This window comes from Mycetomoellerius zeteki, unplaced genomic scaffold, assembly GCF_001594055.1.
Source record: "Mycetomoellerius zeteki isolate Tzet28-1 unplaced genomic scaffold, Tzet1.0 scaffold1, whole genome shotgun sequence".
Lineage (NCBI taxonomy): Eukaryota > Metazoa > Arthropoda > Insecta > Hymenoptera > Formicidae > Mycetomoellerius > Mycetomoellerius zeteki.
In genome coordinates this window covers 149282-171565 of record NW_017255910.1, presented here as the reverse complement: position 1 = coordinate 171565, position 22284 = coordinate 149282, and the positions used below count along the sequence as shown (strand labels likewise).

The 22284-nt window shown below is 32.5% G+C and overlaps 1 protein-coding gene across 1 annotated transcript in view; it reads left to right on the top strand.

Annotated features, from left to right (window-relative positions):
• LOC108731098 (lachesin) overlaps window positions 1-22284 on the top strand; it is a 123435-nt gene that overhangs the window by 29611 nt on the left and 71540 nt on the right. The window contains exon 4 of the mRNA XM_018461195.1: window positions 2291-2452. Within this exon, the coding sequence (XP_018316697.1) occupies window positions 2291-2452 (162 nt within the window). The remainder of the gene's footprint in view (window positions 1-2290; window positions 2453-22284) is intronic.

Genomic DNA, 22284 nt, shown 5'->3' with positions numbered 1-22284 from the left:
GTACAGAGTGTTTCAAAATTCGCGCTTGCGAAATAATACTTTATTCTAAAAGAAACAACTTTTTCCTTTTGCAAAATTACGTCTGACAGTAGTTTTTGCAGAAAAGCAGGTTGAAGGTTAACAAATAAGCGTTCTGATCTACATGCCGCTAAGGACCGATGCGCGCTCCTCCGTTCACTTGTACTTAATCCTTGGCTAGTATTTATATAAGTAATATTTTAAGATACTAATATGGCTTCGTTATGATTAGTTTACGACTGCTTAAGTCTATACCTAAGGCAGTCTTAAATTATAAGAATCAACTATGAATAATGGACCATGATCTTCCTCCGTATTGAATTGCTTAAAAAATGGAAAGATAGCAGAGCAAATATTGCTTTCATTTTTTATGTAATAATAAATAAATGAATAAAATAATTGTCTAATTTCGCAGATTTATCTGAAAGTAAAGGCAAATATAAATAATAATATGCTTGGTGATGAACTTAGTTGAACGTTCTATTCTTTTAAATATTGCACAATTATAATACATAAGATAGTTAAATAATATCACTGAAATTAAATAATAATTTACTAAAAATTAATAAATTTTTGAAAAATATTTTTATAACATTTATCTACAATTTATTTACAGTTTTTCAACATAATAACATCTTCTTGATAGAATGTCTGATTGATGCCTGATCAAATTATTTTAATATTGCTTATTAATTCAATTCGCGATGTTACTAAAGTAGTTTAATTGCGTTTATATAGTCCGGAAAAATAATTCGGCGCGCAGTTCAAATAATTACAAATATGGTATATATGCAAGTACATATAGTATATATAGTATTCCAGATTGATTTATTACGTAAAAAATGAAAGCAATATTTGTTCTGCTACCTTTTCATTTTTTATGCAATATAATACGGAAGAAGATCATGATCTAGTATTCATAGTTGATTCTTATAATTTAAGACTGCCTTAAGTATAGATTTAAGCAATCGTAAACTAATTATAATAAAGCCATATTAGTATCTTAACTCTTTGCAGCACGATGGCATCGTGGGGTGCCACCTTTTCTATAATCATTTTCTGAGTAACTGCGGTAGTTTTCACTCAATTTTCGAATTTTTTTTTTGTTTTGATATCAGTTATACATTCAAGAATAAGAATCGATGTGCAATAATTCGAAATCATGGGTGATGTTGTTTATACAGATAAACAAACGTTGAAAAATTGCAATTTTTCTGGAGGAAATTCATTATCTCCAAAAGTTCTCACAGTTTCCACGCCAAAGTTTCCACTCAAGGATTTTTGGGGTCGCTGATTACGAATCCGTGATCAGATTCCCGAAATTCGAAATGGCGGATCGATTTGCAAAAAGTGACCTGATCAGGATGAAACTATACAAACAAAAAAGTGTAAAGAAATGTTCAAATTTAATAATAGAAAAAATGTATATATCTTCGAAAATCTTCGACGTCAGATTCGTAATCAGCGACCCCGAAAATCTTCGAGCAACTTACTTAAATTTCAATTCAATTTTACGTAAAGAAAAATGTGTGCTTCAAAGGGTTAAAATATTACTTATGAATATTAGCCAAGGATTAGGTGAATGATAAATGAACGAGAAGCGCGCGCCGGTCCTGAGCGCCACATAGATCAGAGTTAAGTGCAGCTATGTGACACACTATGTCTTTAACGAAATTATCTATATTTTTGTTATTAGTCAGATTACCGTGCTATAAAGTACTAAAACATTGTCCAAATTTGGACCTTCTCCTCTACATTTTCTAATAATAATAAATTGCAACGTGATTTTGAGTAAAATCAGCGATGGCGTAAAAGTTCATAACACACAGGAGACAAATCAGGAGACACGGTAATGTCTCGGCGCTAAGTTAAAACTAACAGTATATATAAAAACGTAAGCAAAAAGATGCAAGCAATAAGCGAATCTACAGTCAGTCGAGAACGTATAGCAATAACGTAATTAATACTAAATAAAAAATGTTAATTTACGTATTGCATATGCTTTTTTATGTGCCACTAGTCTAAAAGTTTATATTAATAATCAAATTTTTTTTTTTAATTATAGTTAAATTTCAAATTATTTTATTTTATCTAATTATCGCGATGTATTTAAAAAGTAACTTTCATAAAATACATATTATATGAAGTAAACGTGAAATTTGCATTGAAAGGAATGGTTTAGCGACATTAAAAGGAATGTAAAACGAACGTTAATCAAACAACATTGTAGGCTAAACTCTGAATAAAAAAAGTTATTTTATATGTCCTTCAGTGCCACCGAATATATTAGATTCCCTTTCTACGGAGAGCACCGTAGCAGTTCGAGAACATCAGAATATTACTCTCACATGCAAGGCCGATGGATATCCGCCGCCGAAATTAATGTGGAAACGAGAAGATGGTCAAGTAATAAGCCTCAACAAACATCACAAAGGTACGTTGTATTAAATTATTTTTTGTGCCGTTGTAAAGCGAAAAATTATTCTCGATTTATTTTGCAAGACATCAAAAATTTATCTCTTCTATGCACCTTTCTTGATATTTTGTATTTTTCAGTCAATTTAACTCGAAGAAGCGATATTCTACGTGAATTCTTTCGAGATAAAAGAGTTATAAGTTGCAAACGTATGATTTTACATGAACAATTTCAGTCTACATCTTAGCATTTTTTTATATCTTGTGTATATTACTTATTTACTAGGTAGCTTTACTATATTTCACACACACACATTGAAATAAATAATTTTTAGAATTATTTTATAATATACCAATACCACTGCTAATTTTGAGTATAAATATCTAGAAATGTTAAATATTCTTTCAGTCGTATCGAACATTTGCAATAGATATGTATCATAAAAGGTATTTAATATTTAATCGTTTAACAACGTATTTAATGTTTTGTACCGAATTTATATGTTTTATTTAGAAAATTTTCTTCCTTCGCTTATGAATCAACTTTTATTGTCAGAAACAATGAAGTGATGTTTCTTTTGAGTTTATTCGAGATAAAAGTTACAAGTTACAGACTACGATTTTACATAAACAATTTCAACCTTTATCTTAGCAACTTTTTTAGAACATTGTTTATCTATTGGATAGCTTTTTCATCTTTTATTGAAATAAATAAATATATAATTTTTCGAAATTGTTGTTGCTATTTTTAGATATAAACATCTACCTATAATGGAAATGTTAAGTATTTTTATTATTTTTCGATTATTCTTTCGATCTTGTACGTATTTTTATCGCATATTTTGCAATAGATATATGTATCTTATATTGAACACTTGATCGTTTAACGTAATGTTTTGTATCAAGACACATATTTCAAGCATTTTGTTTTTGAGAATTTTCTTTTTTTGCTTATGTATGAACTTAAAAATGACGAAGCGATGTTCCTCGTAAATCCATCTGAGATAAAAAAGTTACATGATACAGACGTACACCTTACATAAAACATTTCAGTCTGTCTTAACAATCTTTATCTGTCATATATTATATACTATCTACACATTTTACATAAAATATTTTAATCTATCTTAACAATCTTTATCTGTATATGATATATTATTTATCTACTAAATAGATTTTTCATATTTAATTGATAAAAATAAGTTTAAATAATTTTTCAAAATTATAATAATATTCCGTTGCTACTTTCTGAATATAAATATAGAAATACTTCGTGATGTTTATTATTCTTTAACTATTCTTTCTTATACGTATACGTATTTCTGTTGTATACTTTGCAATAGATGTAATCTGTATCACACTCAATTTTTTAATAATGTAATATTTTGTATCGAATTACATATTTTGTTTCGAGCGTTTGGAAAATTTTCTTTGTTCGTTCATGTATGTACGAACTTAGAAACGATTCCACGAGTTTCCTTTTACGATGTCTCGGGATCCCTTGTCTACACGAGTCGAAACTTTGAAGCACTGTTACAAGGAGAAACGAACGTATTTGTAATGCAGCCGAAGTTCAATGTGGAAAGTAATTTTTGGTACGAGGATGTTCTTTTTCCGTACGTTTTTCTTCGACTCCCACGAGCCCTGGCATCGATGTCTCGCTCAGGTAACAAATCGACGGACGTTTGCTGAATCGAAGAAATTCGAAGTAAATTTTCATCAATTACGGACGTAGAGATATCTGCCTGTACAGACAGTCCAGCTTGAGGTGTGTTAGAAAATGTATAAAAAATAAAAAGTCGCGCGTCTTGTTGGTTAAGCAATTTCGTGTTTCTCCAATAATACGATTTACGAGAAGTTTATCGGTCTGATCGCATCACCGTAGCGACATACATTGATATACACGTAAGCGGATAGATTTGACGGAGGAAATATCCGAACAAATATTTAATTGTTCGACAAAAACGACTGTATTATATTTAATCCTGTGCATTGCAAATTTCTACGAAACAAATAAAACGTATCAATACAAAACATCAATCCCGTATTTATTTATTAATTCCCGAATAAATCAGTCATTTCCGAATTAATGAATAAATGCGTAGTAAAACCTTTAACGCGGACAGTTTGAAAGTGATTAACATCGTCGGGTACCACCGTGAATTTCTCCGCGTTCACTCCGATTTCGTCCTAGATAGATTTAAATTCAAAACACTCATACGGTAGGGTAAAGTCTCCTATTATGAGATACCTTTTTTTAAAGGCTTGTAATTTATTTAATTTATAACCTGAATTTATAGTTTCACATCAAATTTATGGGAAATATATTTAAGTTTTATCACCAGAAGTTAGAAGTCGATAATAGCAATACTTTGTTGTATGTGAAATTTTTTTATCAAAAGTGTCGATTTTGATCGTTCCAAAAAAGGGTTCCTAATATGAGATACAAGAGTTTTCTTGTACGAGGTGGTATCTCATAACAGGAAACTAAGGAAAAAATAAAGATAAGCTTTTTATACACGCTTTTATTACATACAAGTAGGAACAAAGAATTTAAATGTTATACATAAAAATTATATAATTTTTCGATGTGTGTGTATGTGTGTGTGAGTAATTTTAACAATAAAATCGTCATTTTTAACATTTCGTGCGATAGTATGCTTTGAGATATTAAATTGTTTAGATGCTCTCATATTGACTAGGAATATCCTGAGTATCTCATATTACGACTTTCATGTCTTGCGATTTCACGATCACCAAATCTAATCTTCACAGTTAAACAAACCATTATATCACGTGTTTTCCTATGAATACGATCTTACTCTATCACTGCATGCAGATTTTATTACCCAATATTTATTTTTGTATAATAAAAGATTTAAAGACTAACCTTAATAAAATTTGACAACCTTTAATTTCACAAATCTTTTTTTGCAACGACTGCACGCATGATCTAATAATGAATTTTCTACTAAACAGATTTCACACAAAAGAGTAAAAAATTCATGATAGAATCAAACATATGCGCTTGTTAGTTTAACAGAAACCCCGCTATCCCATAATAGGCGGCTTTATCCTAATATTTTTCATGTGACACGTGAATCAACTTAAGTTTTTATTAGGCTTCCAATTACTCCCTTGCATGTTTGCATTCTTCTTATCATTTAGTTTTTTGACTCTGCGTTTGTGATTAATGTCAAATAAGATCTTTATATAGAAGTTGGCAGAAAAGATATTATCTGTTTCATCAACTTGACCGTAAGTTTCTCTACAAATTTCTATTGCGAACATTCCTCTAATTTTTATGTCCACTACTTTATCGTATCGTGTTATTTTATGAATTCTCGGCTTATCTCGGACGTTACACTAATCCCGGATTCCGGCGGATTAGTGATCTCTATTTAACATAAACATTACATTATATTCAACCGACGAAACACTCGAGTGCTTTACATGAGTGTTCCACGATTTTTAGATTTTTAGAACTCATATTAATTGTAAGTAATCCGTATTAATTAAAAGATACACTATTAAATTTGTAATGTCAGATTGTATACCTATCCAATTAGAGTTATTTTTAATCATTTTACAAATCGCCACTCCTACACACTATGTCGTTAATTTAATTATTTTTTTATACTGAATGGAAGTTAAAAACGATAAAATGTTATTTTTTTTAATTCAAGCAATTGGATTATCATTGTTTTTTTTAAATATTTAACAGTATACTTTCTGCTTACTTGCATACATTTTGCCTCGAAATATCATGGGATGTAATTTCTCTTCTTCCATACACTGTAATAAATCATAGAAGAGAGATAACTAATTAACGGAGTCAAAGAAGAAAGTTACGGCATATACCGTATTCAACATTAAGAGCAATAAATCGCGGCAGTGATAGCCCGTAAAACGCGGTGGCGCGCGTTTATCTAATATCTACATTATGTCTCCATGCGTGTTACACCGTTATCGTCTTTGCACATTGAGCGTTAAGCTTCAGGACAGTACGGAGCGAACTGCATACGCGCCATCGGAGAATGCCCAGAGGACACGGCGCTCATGGTAAAGCAATAAAGTGCGATAAACTGTGCAAGTCCCCGCCCACTCTGCCATCGTGCTATTAGCAATGCAATTATCGCCCGCTCTCTGGCAGCCAGTGGGCACATCCGCCGACATCCTTTAGGTCTCTCTGTATCTTTTCTTTATGCCCGGAATAGAATTACGCTATGGAATATAGAGTTTCGCTATTTAATAATTCTGTACGCGGTATCATTGGCTATTTAATAATTCCGTATCCGTAGCGACGTCACACACTTCTCGTCAGAGTTCCCCTGTCTGCAGTTTTTTCCGAACTCGGATTGATTGAATTAAATATCGTCATTTTTTATTCTACATTCGCGCTTTTTCGAAGAGTGAGTGGTACGAAAGTGACAGACATCCGAAATTGATCGATGATGCATTTTTTTTAGTGAATATTTCCTTGTGGCACGACATTAAAATTCTTTTTTAATTTTATAAATTCACATGAAAATATTATTAGATATCAAGATCAGCCTTGATCGACTATCACATTCTTTATTTATTTCTATTGAAACTTTTTTGGTCTATTTTTGTTTGATATTGTTATCTACGTCGCCTAAAATAGATATTCTTCCTACATATTATACATTGTTTATTGCGATTATTATTATTATTATTTATTATAAAGAAGTTTCAGGTTGAGGTGATAATTGTTATCGCAGTTGGGGGGGGGGGAGGGGGTTACGTATTGCATCTATGCGAAAATCCGTTTTTTTACATTCGAAACATTGATTTACAAAATCATCAGAATAAGTGTGATGTTCAATTGTTCTTGTCTTTATCGACTGAATCAACTACGATCTTGCCTTCATCGACTGGATCGGGAGCGGTGCACTTGCACACAGTTCAATTGTATACACCACTTACATCGGTCGGTTCCTAGTAATTTTTAACTGCTTTACCAATGAGATTACATTATTTTAAATTAGCCAATTAATGATGTGGGTAATTGACATAAACCCGGCTGGAGCAAGCTTCTTAAAATACTGGACCTCGCAGACCTATGATAATTTAATAAGGGACTTTGATTCCGCCCCTCCCAGTTCTGATAATAATTGTCATTCAAACTTCTTTGTAATTAATGTTCCAATATAGGGTAAAATTTGGCACACAGTTTAGTTTTAAAATCGAGGGTCCAAAAAATGGGCAATTTTTTCGGTCACTCTTTCTTACTTGGATGCAAGTTACGTTGATCAGACAAAGAGATGACAAACGAGAGTTTATGAATATTTGTCGGATATTAACAAAAAAAACAGGCTCTCCATCTAATTTCTGACCTTCAAACTAATAAGTTTGAACCGTAATTTCAATTGAAAGGAAGTTAAAATTTTAGACATTGAACCTTCTTATAAAAGGTTGATTTCAGACAAGGTTCACATAAAGAGGCAAACTTAGAGATTGAATAAATAAATGGATACACAATTTTTATCTGATATGTATCCTCCCATATTAAAGGAATTCTAAGTCGTTTAATTAATCCTATAAAGTCGTTTAATTAGTCGTTTTTAATAGTTTTTATACTTTGATGTTACGTTATGTAAAAAGAAACTCCGATCTATACAGAAAAATCATGGCTGTCTCCATTAACTTTGATAAACGATAACCGTTTTTTAACTACCGAGGAAATAAGAGCGAATATTAAAAAAAATATATTATAATTTAATTTTTGTTTTTCACTATTTTGTCACTGCATTGACAATCACATTACGTACCGGTTCAATTTTTAAATTGTAAGTTATGCTAACATTGAGAACAACCCGATCGGGATAAAAACGTTTGCTAGAATTTATCTTGTTTGTTTTTAACAATATTGGAGTTAAAAGACCTTCGAATTGAATTAGAAAAATCATTTCGACACGTATTTTAAAGAACTACATAAATAGTAAATAAATTCATACAGAATTATACAAGTACTTAAGATCTAGCTAGACCGTTTAAAGCATTGATTTTTATCGGTTGTATTTCTCACATATACGGTCCTATAAAATTTAATATTGTTAAAAGAAAAACATCGTGGTTGTAATATAATATTCCGTAAGTAAATAATTGCTTTCTATAATTATAACGTGATTATTAATTTCTGTAGTTCATGTTATTGTCGCTCTATATTCATACTTTGCTACACTGTATTTAGTTTATACTTTTGTTACAACGTTTTGTTTATAATTAAAGAATAGGAACTCTTTGTAGGATGATACCAATGTCCGAGCACATGTATAAGTGTGACATTTGTCACAAATATGTTCATGAAGATTGTGTGGGATTAAAAATGATAAAAGACCTTTTACTTGTCCGAACTCTGCGAGTAGATCCACAGGCATAGTTTTGAAAGAGAAGTTAACACAGGTATTCAGTGTTTAAATTGCTAAGTAGCATTTTTTAAATGTTTATACATTAATATGTTTATGCAATAAAATTATAAACTTATAAAAGTAACGCGTTGGATCATTTTAGTTTCTATATTTTTAATATTTTCGTATGAAAAATGGAAGATATATACACAACTCACATTGGGTACACATTTTGCTAAAGTGCCTCAAATGCTACCTTTCTTTTAAATCTATACTGTATCTATATAAATATATGAATATGACTCATATTTTTTTTCAATGTTTAGAAATATTTCCATTAATTTTCGAAAGTGACCATTAATTTTCCATTTTGACCTCAGCAAAAAATTAAAAAAGTTCTCAAAGCTTAGGGGATTCATATTGGACCCGGTTATCGTATAATTATCTACTTTCGCGGTTCCTTTCGTTGACACTGTGCGCCGCTCTGCGTCTCTGTATATACTATGTATTCGTACGAGTGGTAGCAACAATTCTATTAATGTAACTTGTAATGGTAAGCATCCTTCGAGAGTGGCGCATCGTTATTGAATCCGCATATTCGGGCTCATAATTGGTAAAGCGCGCGAGTTATGCTCACGCCATACCAAAATCCCTGACGGGCACGTGGTCGCAAGTTAACGTCACAGGATACGATAAACTAGGTAACGCAATTGCCGGGTCTGCACAATTCGATCTACCAATCTGCGACGCGATCCGCCGAGTTGCATTCGCATAAACATTTGGTCGAATGAAGAGCGACGTTCATCGCGGTATTGGACGACAATTATTCCTGTGTATTGAACTTGTATTGAAATCATATACGCGTACACGTATATATACGTAGGTACATGCAGATTAACTTGATTGACTTGAGAGTTATCAGATATTTAATTCGATACGCTGCGAGTAGCAATTTAAAGATAAATCAATCGAATTTATCTTCGAATTATGAGCGATACTGTAAATATGAAGTATTATTTACATGATCGCGTGGATATCATAATTCTGTCCGTTTTATGTTCTCCGATATAAAACTATTCCATTTCATTTAATGTTAATCGAGAAATGTTCAACTTATCACAGACTAACTTGATACTCTCTTGGTCTTGTACATATTTCTCGTAATTAATATAAAAAATATTTATAACAACCATATAACTGTTAATTTTCTAATATTATCTTTTCTATAGAGGATTATAGTACACAGAAGGAACGATTTTGCCTAAGTATTTATATCTTTTTTATATATAGGAGTTTTTAACAAACAAAAAAGATTGATCTTGCTGAAAAATTTAATCAGATCGATGCAAATTTGAAAATAATTTTATTGAATAATCAAAATAATTATATAGAACTCTTAAGCATTGACAATATTGTAAAAAGTTTTAACATTCAAGCAACCAACTTGAGCATCATATATAATTATTTTAATATATAAGTAATAAATATTGATGTATGATGCTGCATATTATTATGGCAACATGATGGCAATAGTACCATCTACCATGGCAATAGTATAATGCTGCATATTATTATGGTAACATGATGGCATAGTAGATGGTATAGCAAATGTCGGCAAATTGCTGGCAAGTTGCTATCCAAAGTTATATCATGAAGGCATCAAGTTGCTAACAAATGAGGACTCAGTTGCTGTAATTCTGGTAGCAACAATACTTAGCAATGCATACTTAGCAAGCAACATGTCAGCAACAAGACAGATATGTTGCTATCTAAATATATGTAAGGACAGAACGTTTTGAAAGACATGTATAAACAATAATAGGTTAAATTAGATCGCTTAATGTCGCTGTGAATAAATCATAACTTTCACAATAATGTTCAAATACGAAAAAATGAAATTTAAAAAGTTTCTTTTGAGGACACACCTAGAAACCCATTAAGTTGATGTATTTAGTGGCCACGCGAGCGACGTGATGGGAACAAGAAGGCAGGGACACCACAGGGAAAACACAAGAGGTACATCGATGCAAACAGAGGATTAGCCAGGGGGATTTATATAACGGGGAAAGCTATCTCCGTAAAGCTCGGGCGGAAGGCTTTTTGCTCTCGACCCCAGCGCTTCTTAAATATTGTAGAGATTAATCAACTCTCCCAGCCCTTCGCGTAGCGGGACGCGAACAGCAAGCAGGCTCCTACCCCAAGCTACGAGGAGAGAACGTCCGTCAGCGGGGCGGACAGCCGGGTCCGTGGTAGAGAACTCCAACGATGGAAGGCACGCCTGCAGGCGGGTGTAAGAGCAGTCACTCGAAAATTATGCGCACACACGGCATTCTATGAAATATGCACTGGTTACTAAAGATATGCGACGGTCTCCTTCGGCGTGATTCCGACAGGGAATTAAAAGGATCTGCATTGTTGTTGTTGCTGCTGCTGCTGCTGCTGCTGTTGCTGCTGTTGCTGCTAATGCTGCTGTGGACGAACGCGTCTGTGAGAGGCTTAAAGACTGAAGCAGCAAAGCTTCACGCGGTTAATTTCTTAGGAAAATTTTCTCTCTTTAGTGCTCACAAAAGCATGCAGACGTTATTATTACGAGTATTTGCGAAGCTTCTATCAATTGTACGATAAATTTAAGAAGTAAACTTTCTGTATATAACATTTAAGTAAGTCTTTATCAGATTATATGATTATGAAAAATCTATGTTACAGATAATTATCTGCATTTATAATGTCTTATGTCTATTTCTACTAATATAATTTAAATTTAATCTTGGTTTAATTTACTCTATTTTTTTCTAATTCTTAGAACTAGAAAAAATAAGTTAAACGGAGATTAAATTTGGAATACAAGTTCGCAAATAGTGCTATTTTGTTTATATTATGTTTACGTTTTTAAAACATATCTTTAAAAAATTGAGTAGTTATATTATTCGATAAAATAAGGTTTCAATTTTAATAATCTGTGTTTTGAATTACAGTACGATAATTCTTAATGAAATCATGAACAATCAAAGTCAAAATGCTCCTTTTATACTTAATCCGTGATCAGAAACAAAAATCTTAGGAATATTTTTGAAAAACGATTTTGTAAAGAAAATTTAAGCTTTTATGTTGGAAAATTTTCGCAAATTTTGTTTGGGACACGTGATAGAGCCATAAAGTGAAAATAAAATTTTCTATTTTGTAATACAGCTCACAATTTTTTATATGTAAAAATTACCAAATTCACAGAAATTAAAAAACATAGTGACTTTTCGAAAGTAAAGATCTTACGCTTTGAAACCTTTTTTTTAATTTAAATTTTGTTCGTTTTTAACGAAGTTATAGTTGCTTGAATATTGTAATTAAAGTTTGTAGCGTTACGAACTTTTGTTTCAACCCAATACATTAATAGAAATAGACATCAACTAAATGAAGAGATGAACTAAAAGAAGAGGTTTTCGTGTACTTTTTCCTCCCACATGAAGTCTATATTAAAACGAATTTTGTATAATTATTTGGAATTAGTAATAATTCCAAATAATTGTCCGAAATGATAATAATTCGAAATAATTACGCTGATGTCACTTACGCATGCAGTTATTATATATGCTGATTATCATGAAAATTTTGAAAAAGATATTTTTGATGTAACGGAAATCCAAATAATCTAATTCGTAGTTACATTCACGTGAGTGAGTTTAATATTTTATTTATAACTTCTTATACGTCACTGGTGTAATACCTACATGTTAGCGTATGCATTGTCGTATAAACACTCCTACGCCTTTATAATCCTTTGCAATATTCATTTTTAACAATGTTATGAAGTTTATGCTAATTAAACGCGTTTCGTCCTGACTCAAAGTCCCGTCACATTCCGTTCTATTATGAATTTTCTTCTGAAAAACAACGATAGACTGCTATTTCCTTAATACCAGCAGCATAACAGGTTAAGCACAAGTAATTCTGGCGAATCAGAAGGATTGCGATAGCTAAGAGCATACTCCACGTTCTTTGTATCCATATATATTGCACCGCAATGTACCATAGAATAGCCATGGCGGCCCCGCACCAGTCATGGTTATAAATTGCTCGGAAACAGCTTTCGAGCTATTCATTTTACCTTGTCAGCAATTAGCCACCGCGTAATTCAAATGATTTTGACGAGGTAGCATAAGATATTCTTGCAAAGCAAGATAAGGACCAGCAGGGATAATGTTATTAAATAGTACATAAATAAATTATTAAAAAAAATTACATTTAATTTAGATAAAAATAAAATGTGTATCTAATGTATATGTAATATATACCTAATATGAAAGATATTTAAAGATATTTCACTTGCCATTTCACCTTTGTGAGATAATATTAACTTCGCGTGCTTAGAATAAATGAGGCTAATAATTTAGGAGATATAACCCCTGTAATAAATTTTATGTATCTACAGATAGGGGGATGCTACGTGCATTCCAATGAGATACAAATGCATATGCATCACCACACGTTTGTAGTATTAATATTTCTCTCAGAAGAAAAAAAAATCGGGATTATACGCCATGGATTGTACATTTCCAATTTTTTCGGTCACATTCTTGCCAAATTGCTCTACAAATATAAATGTCTCGCATTACATATGGAACATCATTCGATTACAATATATACGCGAGCAATTAACGCGCTGCGACAGTCACATGTGTTGCGTAACATGGAATCTTCCAGCGACATTATCACAATGCGCGCCGCCTATCCGTCAACTAATAATAGGGTGAACAGCGCGGAAGGAAGGGGAAGAGCCACCTCGGGGTGTCACGATCAGAAACGACAATCTAGCTCGTCCGTTGCGACGTCGTGCTGTGCGCCGAGAACGAGTTATCGGACTTCGTATCTACTTTCGGGAACGCATCGGTAACTTTTAACGAGCGCTCAAGTTCGCACACACGTTTCGACGACAATGACGCGTCTCACTATGTTGCTTTACATTGACGCGACTTCAATGTAATCACATTTCACACGTGTATACAAGATGTAACTCACGTTTTCAGTTTGAAATGTTTAATGCCACACATCAATAATGCCACCGATATAATAAAAATTCTGTGTTTCGTCGATATTCCTTACACGAGAATGATTACACTCTAAAAGATATGAATGTGGATTTAACGCTGATGTTTACATAATTCTCATTGCGTTGAGAATTTTAATCTCGAAACATAGTAGGTATAGTAAGTTTTAAGCTATAAAATATTGGCCAATCGCAGTCGAATGAATGTAAGGGGAATCGCCTTGATTGATAGATTTTTTACGGCTTAAGGTTTACTACACCTATTGTGTTTCGGAACTTAAATCATGTGGTGTCAGATCCATAGTATTAAATCCACGCTCTATCGGTATTTATCAACATGACACATACACCAACATGATATAGTATAAGCAGTGTTGGATAGTATCTCTATACATGTATCTAGATACATGTATAGAGATACATTTTGTGTATCTAAGGTACATTCAAATTCGAGTATGTGTATCTGTATCTAGATTAAAAAACGCAACATCTGAACTGATTTTCAAATGCATTTTTCAGATACATTTTCTCAGCATAGTCATAATTCCATTTTGTGTATGATTGTTGATTGATTTCATTCCGCAGAAAAAAAGCAACTTTGCTGTTGCAAAATTCTATAACATGATTGGTCTTTTCTTAGTTCCTCACTGAATCTAAATGCAAATCAGTCATATTAAAGAATTTTACAGTTACACAGCTGCTTTTTCTGCTGAACGCAACCAGTGATCTTAGATTTTGAAATTTTTAACACATGTATGCTGGAAACACAATGTTTAAAGCATTTTTAGTTTGTAAGACTTGGAATCCATAGTGTTAGGAAAATTACCGTTTATATGTACTTTCGATACGTGAATAACATTGCATTCACAGCTCCATTAGAATACCTATACTTATTATTAGAAGAATTCAACATCAATTACTATCCGAGATTCAAATTTACTGATAACTAATTAGAATTAGGAGGCGAGGAATTAAAATTTTTAGATACTTCAATAATATCGATTGATAATGCTTCATATGATTGGTACCACAAACCCACCTTTTCGGGCAAATATGTTAATTTTTATTCTAATCATCCTGTCTCTCAGAAAAGGGCCATTATAATGGAATCGGTGGACAAAGTTATGTTTTTATCCTATCAAGAATTCCACAAAAAAAAAATGTTTAATTGATAATTGACTTGCTGTTGATGAATGGTTATACTCCTTGCAATTTATTTTCAAAACGATTGAGAAAAAATCTCGATTAATTTAGAACGATACAATAATCCTGGGGATAATCAATGCAATAAATCCGCTCCGATATCTGGAAAAAATTTTTTTCATTCTTCCTTTTGTGCCAGCCCTTTCAGATAAATTAAAAAAATTTTTGAACAATTTTCCACATATAATATATCGCAGATTATTAAAAGCTGTGGAATCTCTGAACACAAAAACCATATCAATAGGAACGCGAATTAACGTTCAGTGATTATAGACCATAGATTAGATTGCTCACATGAATTTAATTGGAATAATGTGGTAATTTTGAACGAGGAACAAAATTATAATAGATGTTTAATTTCTGAAGCGATTTTTGGTAAAAAAACAGACTAACGGGTTAAATCTACATATAGATTCAAACTTTCTTGATTCCCGTTATTATGACATCATCATGAGAAATTATGTTGCTTCTTGATCTATTATTAAAAAATATATGTATATTTATTTATTTATTGTGTTACCTTTGTCATTATCGCTCTAACTCTCAACTAACACAGTCGCAATAATTTTAATTCTATATTAATCTTCATATAATTCTCAACTGACACAGCCACATTAAATTTTTTCCGCATTATTTTCATGTAAGTGCGAATTTTTATACAATGTTAACACTGCTCTCGAATTATTTGCAGTGTGTATTATCGTAAATGTCTGTATTATTGTATCTCATATCTGACATGACTCAATTTTTAAATCATGTTCCGCTATGCGCTCAACTCATATTATTTGAATATTTGTATATTTACAGAATAATCATTATCAACGTAATGGTTCATCCAACAATACACTGTTTGATGTTACAATAATTCTACGGAAAATGACTGACGTTTATACTTTGACTTATACTTTTGATTTCATCAAACAATTTATCACTTTTCATCTCTCTTCGGAGTCCTCCTCAGCAAAAAAATATACAAGAATAAATAGCTCACATGTCCATAATGCTTAAGTCACTCTTAAATTGACAAAGATGAAGCGTTGTTAATCATCACGGAACATGAAGCGTGTCATGAAGCTTTGTTACATAATTTGACTTAAAAAGTAGATGTGTTAAATTCGGATATACAGATCACACATTTTTAAATACACGTTCGTGTGCGACGACGTGTCACTTCATATCTGAGCGATATACAGAGAAGAGCCCTTAATTAATGAAATTCTTGACTCATTGATATTATTATACTAGCATACATAAAGCATTTATTGTTAAAGCGTATGCTTATCGAGCAAGACACTTAATATACATTCGCATGTATACTATACACCTGTTCATGTACATCTATACGTGTATTTAGTAGCGTTTTCCACACACATGTACATACGTATGTACATGTATGTACATGCTTTGTTGCTTCGTTTTCAAACTAAATATGTATTCGCGTGCGCGTGATGGTGCACGTGAAGTTACATTAGGTATATGAGGGTGCTCGTTACGCGTACTATAGACAATGTGATTTCCACGTTGTCGAGTCATGCCAAAGTGTCAGTCACAGTAAGAGACAAGACAAGCTATATCGGCACTTTGTCCAGCTCGAGGCAAAACCAAAGTTTCTCGCTGCACCAGGGAGGGTATCGACGTAGAGACTCCCTAATGGGATTGTTAAGGATAAATTGAATCCGGAATTTCAAGGAAGTCCCTGCGTGATTGACAATTCGATGCCGACATGCTGATTCTATTCTTAGTTCTTCTGCACCAATTTGCGATTGTACATAAAAAGCAATTAGTAACTTATCGGAAGATTATAGGAATCCTATACACAAGACAAATGAATTTAACACGTTTAAAACATATGATCTATTGTGCTGTTAAATACTTCGAGTATTTATCTAAAGAGTTTCTCTTTTCTATAAACACATTTATATAATTTTCTAATATTAGCAAATAAGCAAGCTCATTTACTCATTTTTTGTACACTGACAAGGAAACGTTTCAAAATACAAAAGCGATATTAAAAATTTAACGCTACTAATCGAAAGATCACGTTTGAAATAAATATTCTAAATAGTCAAATTTTGGGATCCTATATAGATTCTATACCCGATTTGATACGAATCATATTTGGCCATTTTTAATTTGACACAAAATATCTCGAGAACAATACATTTTTGAAAAAAATGTTTCGAATGAAAGTTGTAGGGTTTGAAGAGAGTCGTTAGATGAGCTACTTAGATTTTGGGTTCAGGGCCCATTTTGGGCCCAATAAGGCCCAGATTAATTTTTTCCTATAGAAGTATTTACTTTTTATTGTAGATTCGTATCCTATGGAAAAAAAAGGAAATTTTGTTCCTGGTAATTTTTCGTTAACCTCCTTTAATAGGCGTAAAATAACGCTCAAGTACTTATTTTGAAATATTTTTTATATATAATTATATAATTAGTTACATATAATTTTACATATAATTTTATATATAATTTTATAATATATACAAATATACATATATATATAATTATATACAATATGAATATATATAATTGTATACAATTTTATGTATAGGTATTATACATAAAATATGTCCCTTGTCCATTTACATATAATTATATAAAATTATGTATAATTTTATATCATTATATATAAAACATTTTTTCCCGGTTGACATCGAAAATGATTATAAATTTTATAAAATCTCTTGATTGAATGTCGCAGAGAAATTTAGAGTAAAATAAATGAACAATTTTTTTATAGGACATAAAATTATGTACTAAATATAAACATATAAGGAGAGAAAGACATCTCATCACTGGGCAAGCTCAGTTACAAACTTTAATGTTCAAGGTGTTTAAAAATGCAATTCTTTCTTTAAGTGCTCTGTTCTTGTTTACTCGCGCACTGAGAGAAAAAAAATCATACTAGCAACTAGAAATTTGAAAACAAATAAGCGCCTCAACAGTATGTATTATAAAATTTAATAAGAACAATATAAATAAGTTATATGAACTAAGTTATTAGTTATTATTTATTATTACAATTATGATTTATTAGTTATTAGTTATTATTACATTACAAATATCATTTGTAAAATATCAAAAATATCAATTAAGGCAGCTTCATTCAAAATGATGAAAAAAAAAATTAATTCAAAAAATACCACTTTGACGTATAACTTTTTATTTATATCACACGCCTTTCAAATATCTTTTTCAACTTGCGGCTGAAAGTTGAGATACGAGTTGGGACGTTTCAATTAGCGGAAATTGCCTGGGTGAAAAGAAAACCGCGACCGCGAAGATGGAAAGTAGACTCGACTAAAGTGTCCTGTTAGCAAGATTGCGCTTCTTCATTCACTTTCTTTTGAGACTATACGCACGCGGTCATTCAACCGCCCGCACCGCCGCCGTTACCACGAAACCGAAGCAAACAGAATCAACCCGCTCACTTCGTGGATTAAGCCATTTCGCAACGTACTATGTAAATGATCGGGAACTCTTGCAGGGTAATCGCACTCCTTTGGCCACGATTAATCCTAACTTTTTACATGCACGTTCAGATCGTAGCTTCAGATCGTTCTTCGAGATCGCGTGTATGGACTTGCCCGTCTATTGATGAGTATCGAGGCGAATATGCTCTCTCGCGTGTGTGCGCTTGCGTTATCCAAGTAAGTCGAGGAAACACGCTGCCCCTCGGGATCGTACCTTTTTGTCACGCGGAATGCAATTCGACGTACTTCCTGTTTACGAGGCACTCGGTGCATGAAGAAGAGCCAGCGTCCCCCGGCTTTGCACGCTCCGTCGGCGTAATTCAATTAATTTCGCGAAATAGCGGTCTAGCAGTTCCTACGTACCCGACGGCTTCCACTCGGAAGCATAGCTTCCTGTGTTATTCACGGTGTGCACTGTTGAGCTGATAGGCAGAACCGGTACGGCTTCGGCTGAGCTCCAAATTCCGACAATCGAGATCGTCCAACCCCGAATGTGCCAGATGGACGATTCTGTTCGAGGATGTTTACCTGCTTCAAGCGTGACGATGAATGTTCGGTGACAGTTGTATTTTGGTATCAAGATCGAAGAGCGAGAGGGAAAATGTTGGAAACTCTTGCTTGCGTTAATGTTCGATGTAACCACAAACATTTTCACCACAAACCGGAGGAAAAAACTCTCGATAAAAAATTTTGTTTATGAATCTATCACACACCTGCCAAAAATATGTCAATAGACTTTTGACAAGTCGATGAAAATAGTAACACAAATTATTAAACTCTACAAACGTAGCTAATTAATATTTGTGAAATTAAATAACTGTACGCACAACGAATAACAAAAAAAGAGCACCGGGAATATATTTTAATTAAAATTTTGTAATTGGACATCGCACCATAAATATTCAATTGAAAAAAAAAAACATTTATGTAACTATAAATGAATAGTTTAGAATATTAAAAATTAATAATTAAATTAAATTGATAATAATTAAATTAATATAAGTTAAACGGCAGAATTGGCTGTGAGATATTGATTAAATATGTGATTTTGCAGATTTTTTTTACCCTCATAATATTTGAATATACCTTCAAAAAATTGAACAAAGACAACTTCGACAACAACAATAATAATGTTATACGAAAGAAATCGATTTTATTGCAGTATCTAAGAATTTAAATTTAAATACTTGGTAAAAATTTTAAAATTTAGATATAGATCTGAAAATAATTTTGTTGATTTATCAGAATAATTATATAAGAGCTCGTAACATCACAAGTAACTCGTAATATCGCAATGACATTAAATTGATATAAAATTCATTGAAAAATTTCATCAAATCTCAGTCAAGATCGATCTTCCGTTATCGTGACAATTGAATGTTATTTGAGATGCTGCTGAAAGTGTTGACATTCTAGCAACTAGCTTGGGCGTCCTACATAGTTATTTTGATGATCTAACACATTTTTTCAGAGCTGTATCTAACTAAATTTTTAGACACTTTAGTAAAACCGTTTTTTTCTAAATATTATATTTTCTTAATATCGGATTAGGAAGTTAATAACGTTATGTTGAATCTTCATCATCTATTCTTTAACGAAGCAATATCTTTGAATTCGACTGAAACATTCTCAATTAGACATTGTGATCGTGAAACGTCATCGATTGCTGGATGCATCCTGCTAGCGCTTTCCCGGAGAGACATTTTGATCTGAAGGCCGAAACCGCAACAGCTTCCTGACCGTAACACGGCGGTTGGTCCTCGCGCACGTTTCTCATGGGTTAATGTCTACGCCATCTGGGACACGTTGACATCTGGACGACGACATCGGCCCCCAGGAGGTAGTGTCGGCGCTACATGGACCAGTTTTAATACATCGATCAGTTTTACGATGAAATTGGGTCCTTCAGGAATTTCCAACATGTGTCCCAGACTTGATTATTGAATGGAGTTGCATGCGGAAATAGCACTCTCTGGGAAGAGAATATATACACATATATATATATATATATATACAATATTAGTAATAGAATGGTTTTAAACCAGTTTGCCTATAATTCGCTGATTCATCGAGTTTCACGAGTTAGTCAGAGAAAACAAAAGGACAAATGCGCGCGCTTACGCTTTGCTTGTGTAGCTTATTTATCTTACTACATTTTCTTCGTCTTTAAAACTAATAAATAATAAATATAATAAAATAAATAAAATAATAATATAATAAAAATAATTACTTTCTCATGTAATTATTTTTGCAAATATACGAAATAATGATTTGGCATTTTATATATGTTGCTCTGCGAGTGTTGCTTATTCAACAATTAGTAAAATAAACACACAAAATAAATGAATGAAATAAATGTTATGTAAATGTTCAACATATACTGATAATATCACCACATGTCTCATTAACAGTAATCGAATTGTAAGACGCTCAGAATGAGAAATATCCAGGTTTGAATCCCAGTTGCAGAGATGTTTTTAGCAATAAAGTCTTTACAGAGTTTTAAAGATGTCATTAGTATCAGTAATATTAAATTGCTTCTTTATGTAATTTGCGATATTACGTAATCTAACTTCAGTTTAGAACTTTGTTTCATAATCGCCGCAAATAATCGTCGCGTAGTTTGCTTGAATTGTAAAATTTACATACAAAAATATTATTATGCACCGAGGACTTCTTTGATCGAATATGGTGTCTTCATTTATTTGTGTTGAACATTTCTCGGTCGATTTTTACTTAATATTGAAATAAATGTGTCTTTTTGATAGTGTCTATAATGTTTATTTATATACAGTTTTCAAGTACTGAATTATTAAATCACTGGCTTGAATAAAGTAATCAAGGGATTGTTCACTATTAAATAATAATTATTTATTATGTAATAACAATATGACCTTGACATTTTTGTTAATTGACAGCGAAAGAAATGTAACCTGTTTTTATAAATGTTTTTAGTCTAGTAGTTTCATCATTTAGCATTACAGAACAGTGCTTCAACAGTAGCAGCACATATTCGTAGCTGTACCTCAGTAACAAAGTCACTGCTATTACGAACAATTGCGTGATCCAGTTATAAAACAGTTAGTGGCATGTGTAACCCGTTCAACCCGTTGTCCCAAGCTGCGTTTGGGTCGTGCAAAGAGAGTCAATTGCCGGCAAGCCGGAAAATTAATCGCTTAGTTGCCACTTGGACCGGTTTATAACCGTGCTCGGGCTAATCGTACTATCCGACTACTCCTCAGTTACATCCTGATGCAGACGGCCGGCTGTTGCATCTACCCGATACATCGTCTTGTAGCCAGATCGATCCTTGTAATCGCCGAAATGTGTTATGTCGGTTTGCTGCTACCGAATACCAAATAGAAATAACGAAACCTATTTATATCGAGCGGTTGAAGAACCGTGGAGAACGCCATTTCCGCCACTAAATTTATTTTAAAAGAACGAATTATTTTAATTTGTTTAATTAAAATTATTTTTACACAAATGATAATGATATGAAATTTTATTTTTCAATATTTGTCGTCTACAAAACATTCAAATATATTTTGTACGTGCGTTTTATGCGCGATATGACCACTTTTCTCATAAATATCGAAATTTCATCGTTGATAAATATACACTTTAGATATTTACGAATGCGGTATGGGCTTATTGGTGTTGAGGCTCGCAACGAAAATATACTATGTATATATTACACACTCATGCACGCACGTACGCATGCACACACACACACACACACACACACACACACACACAC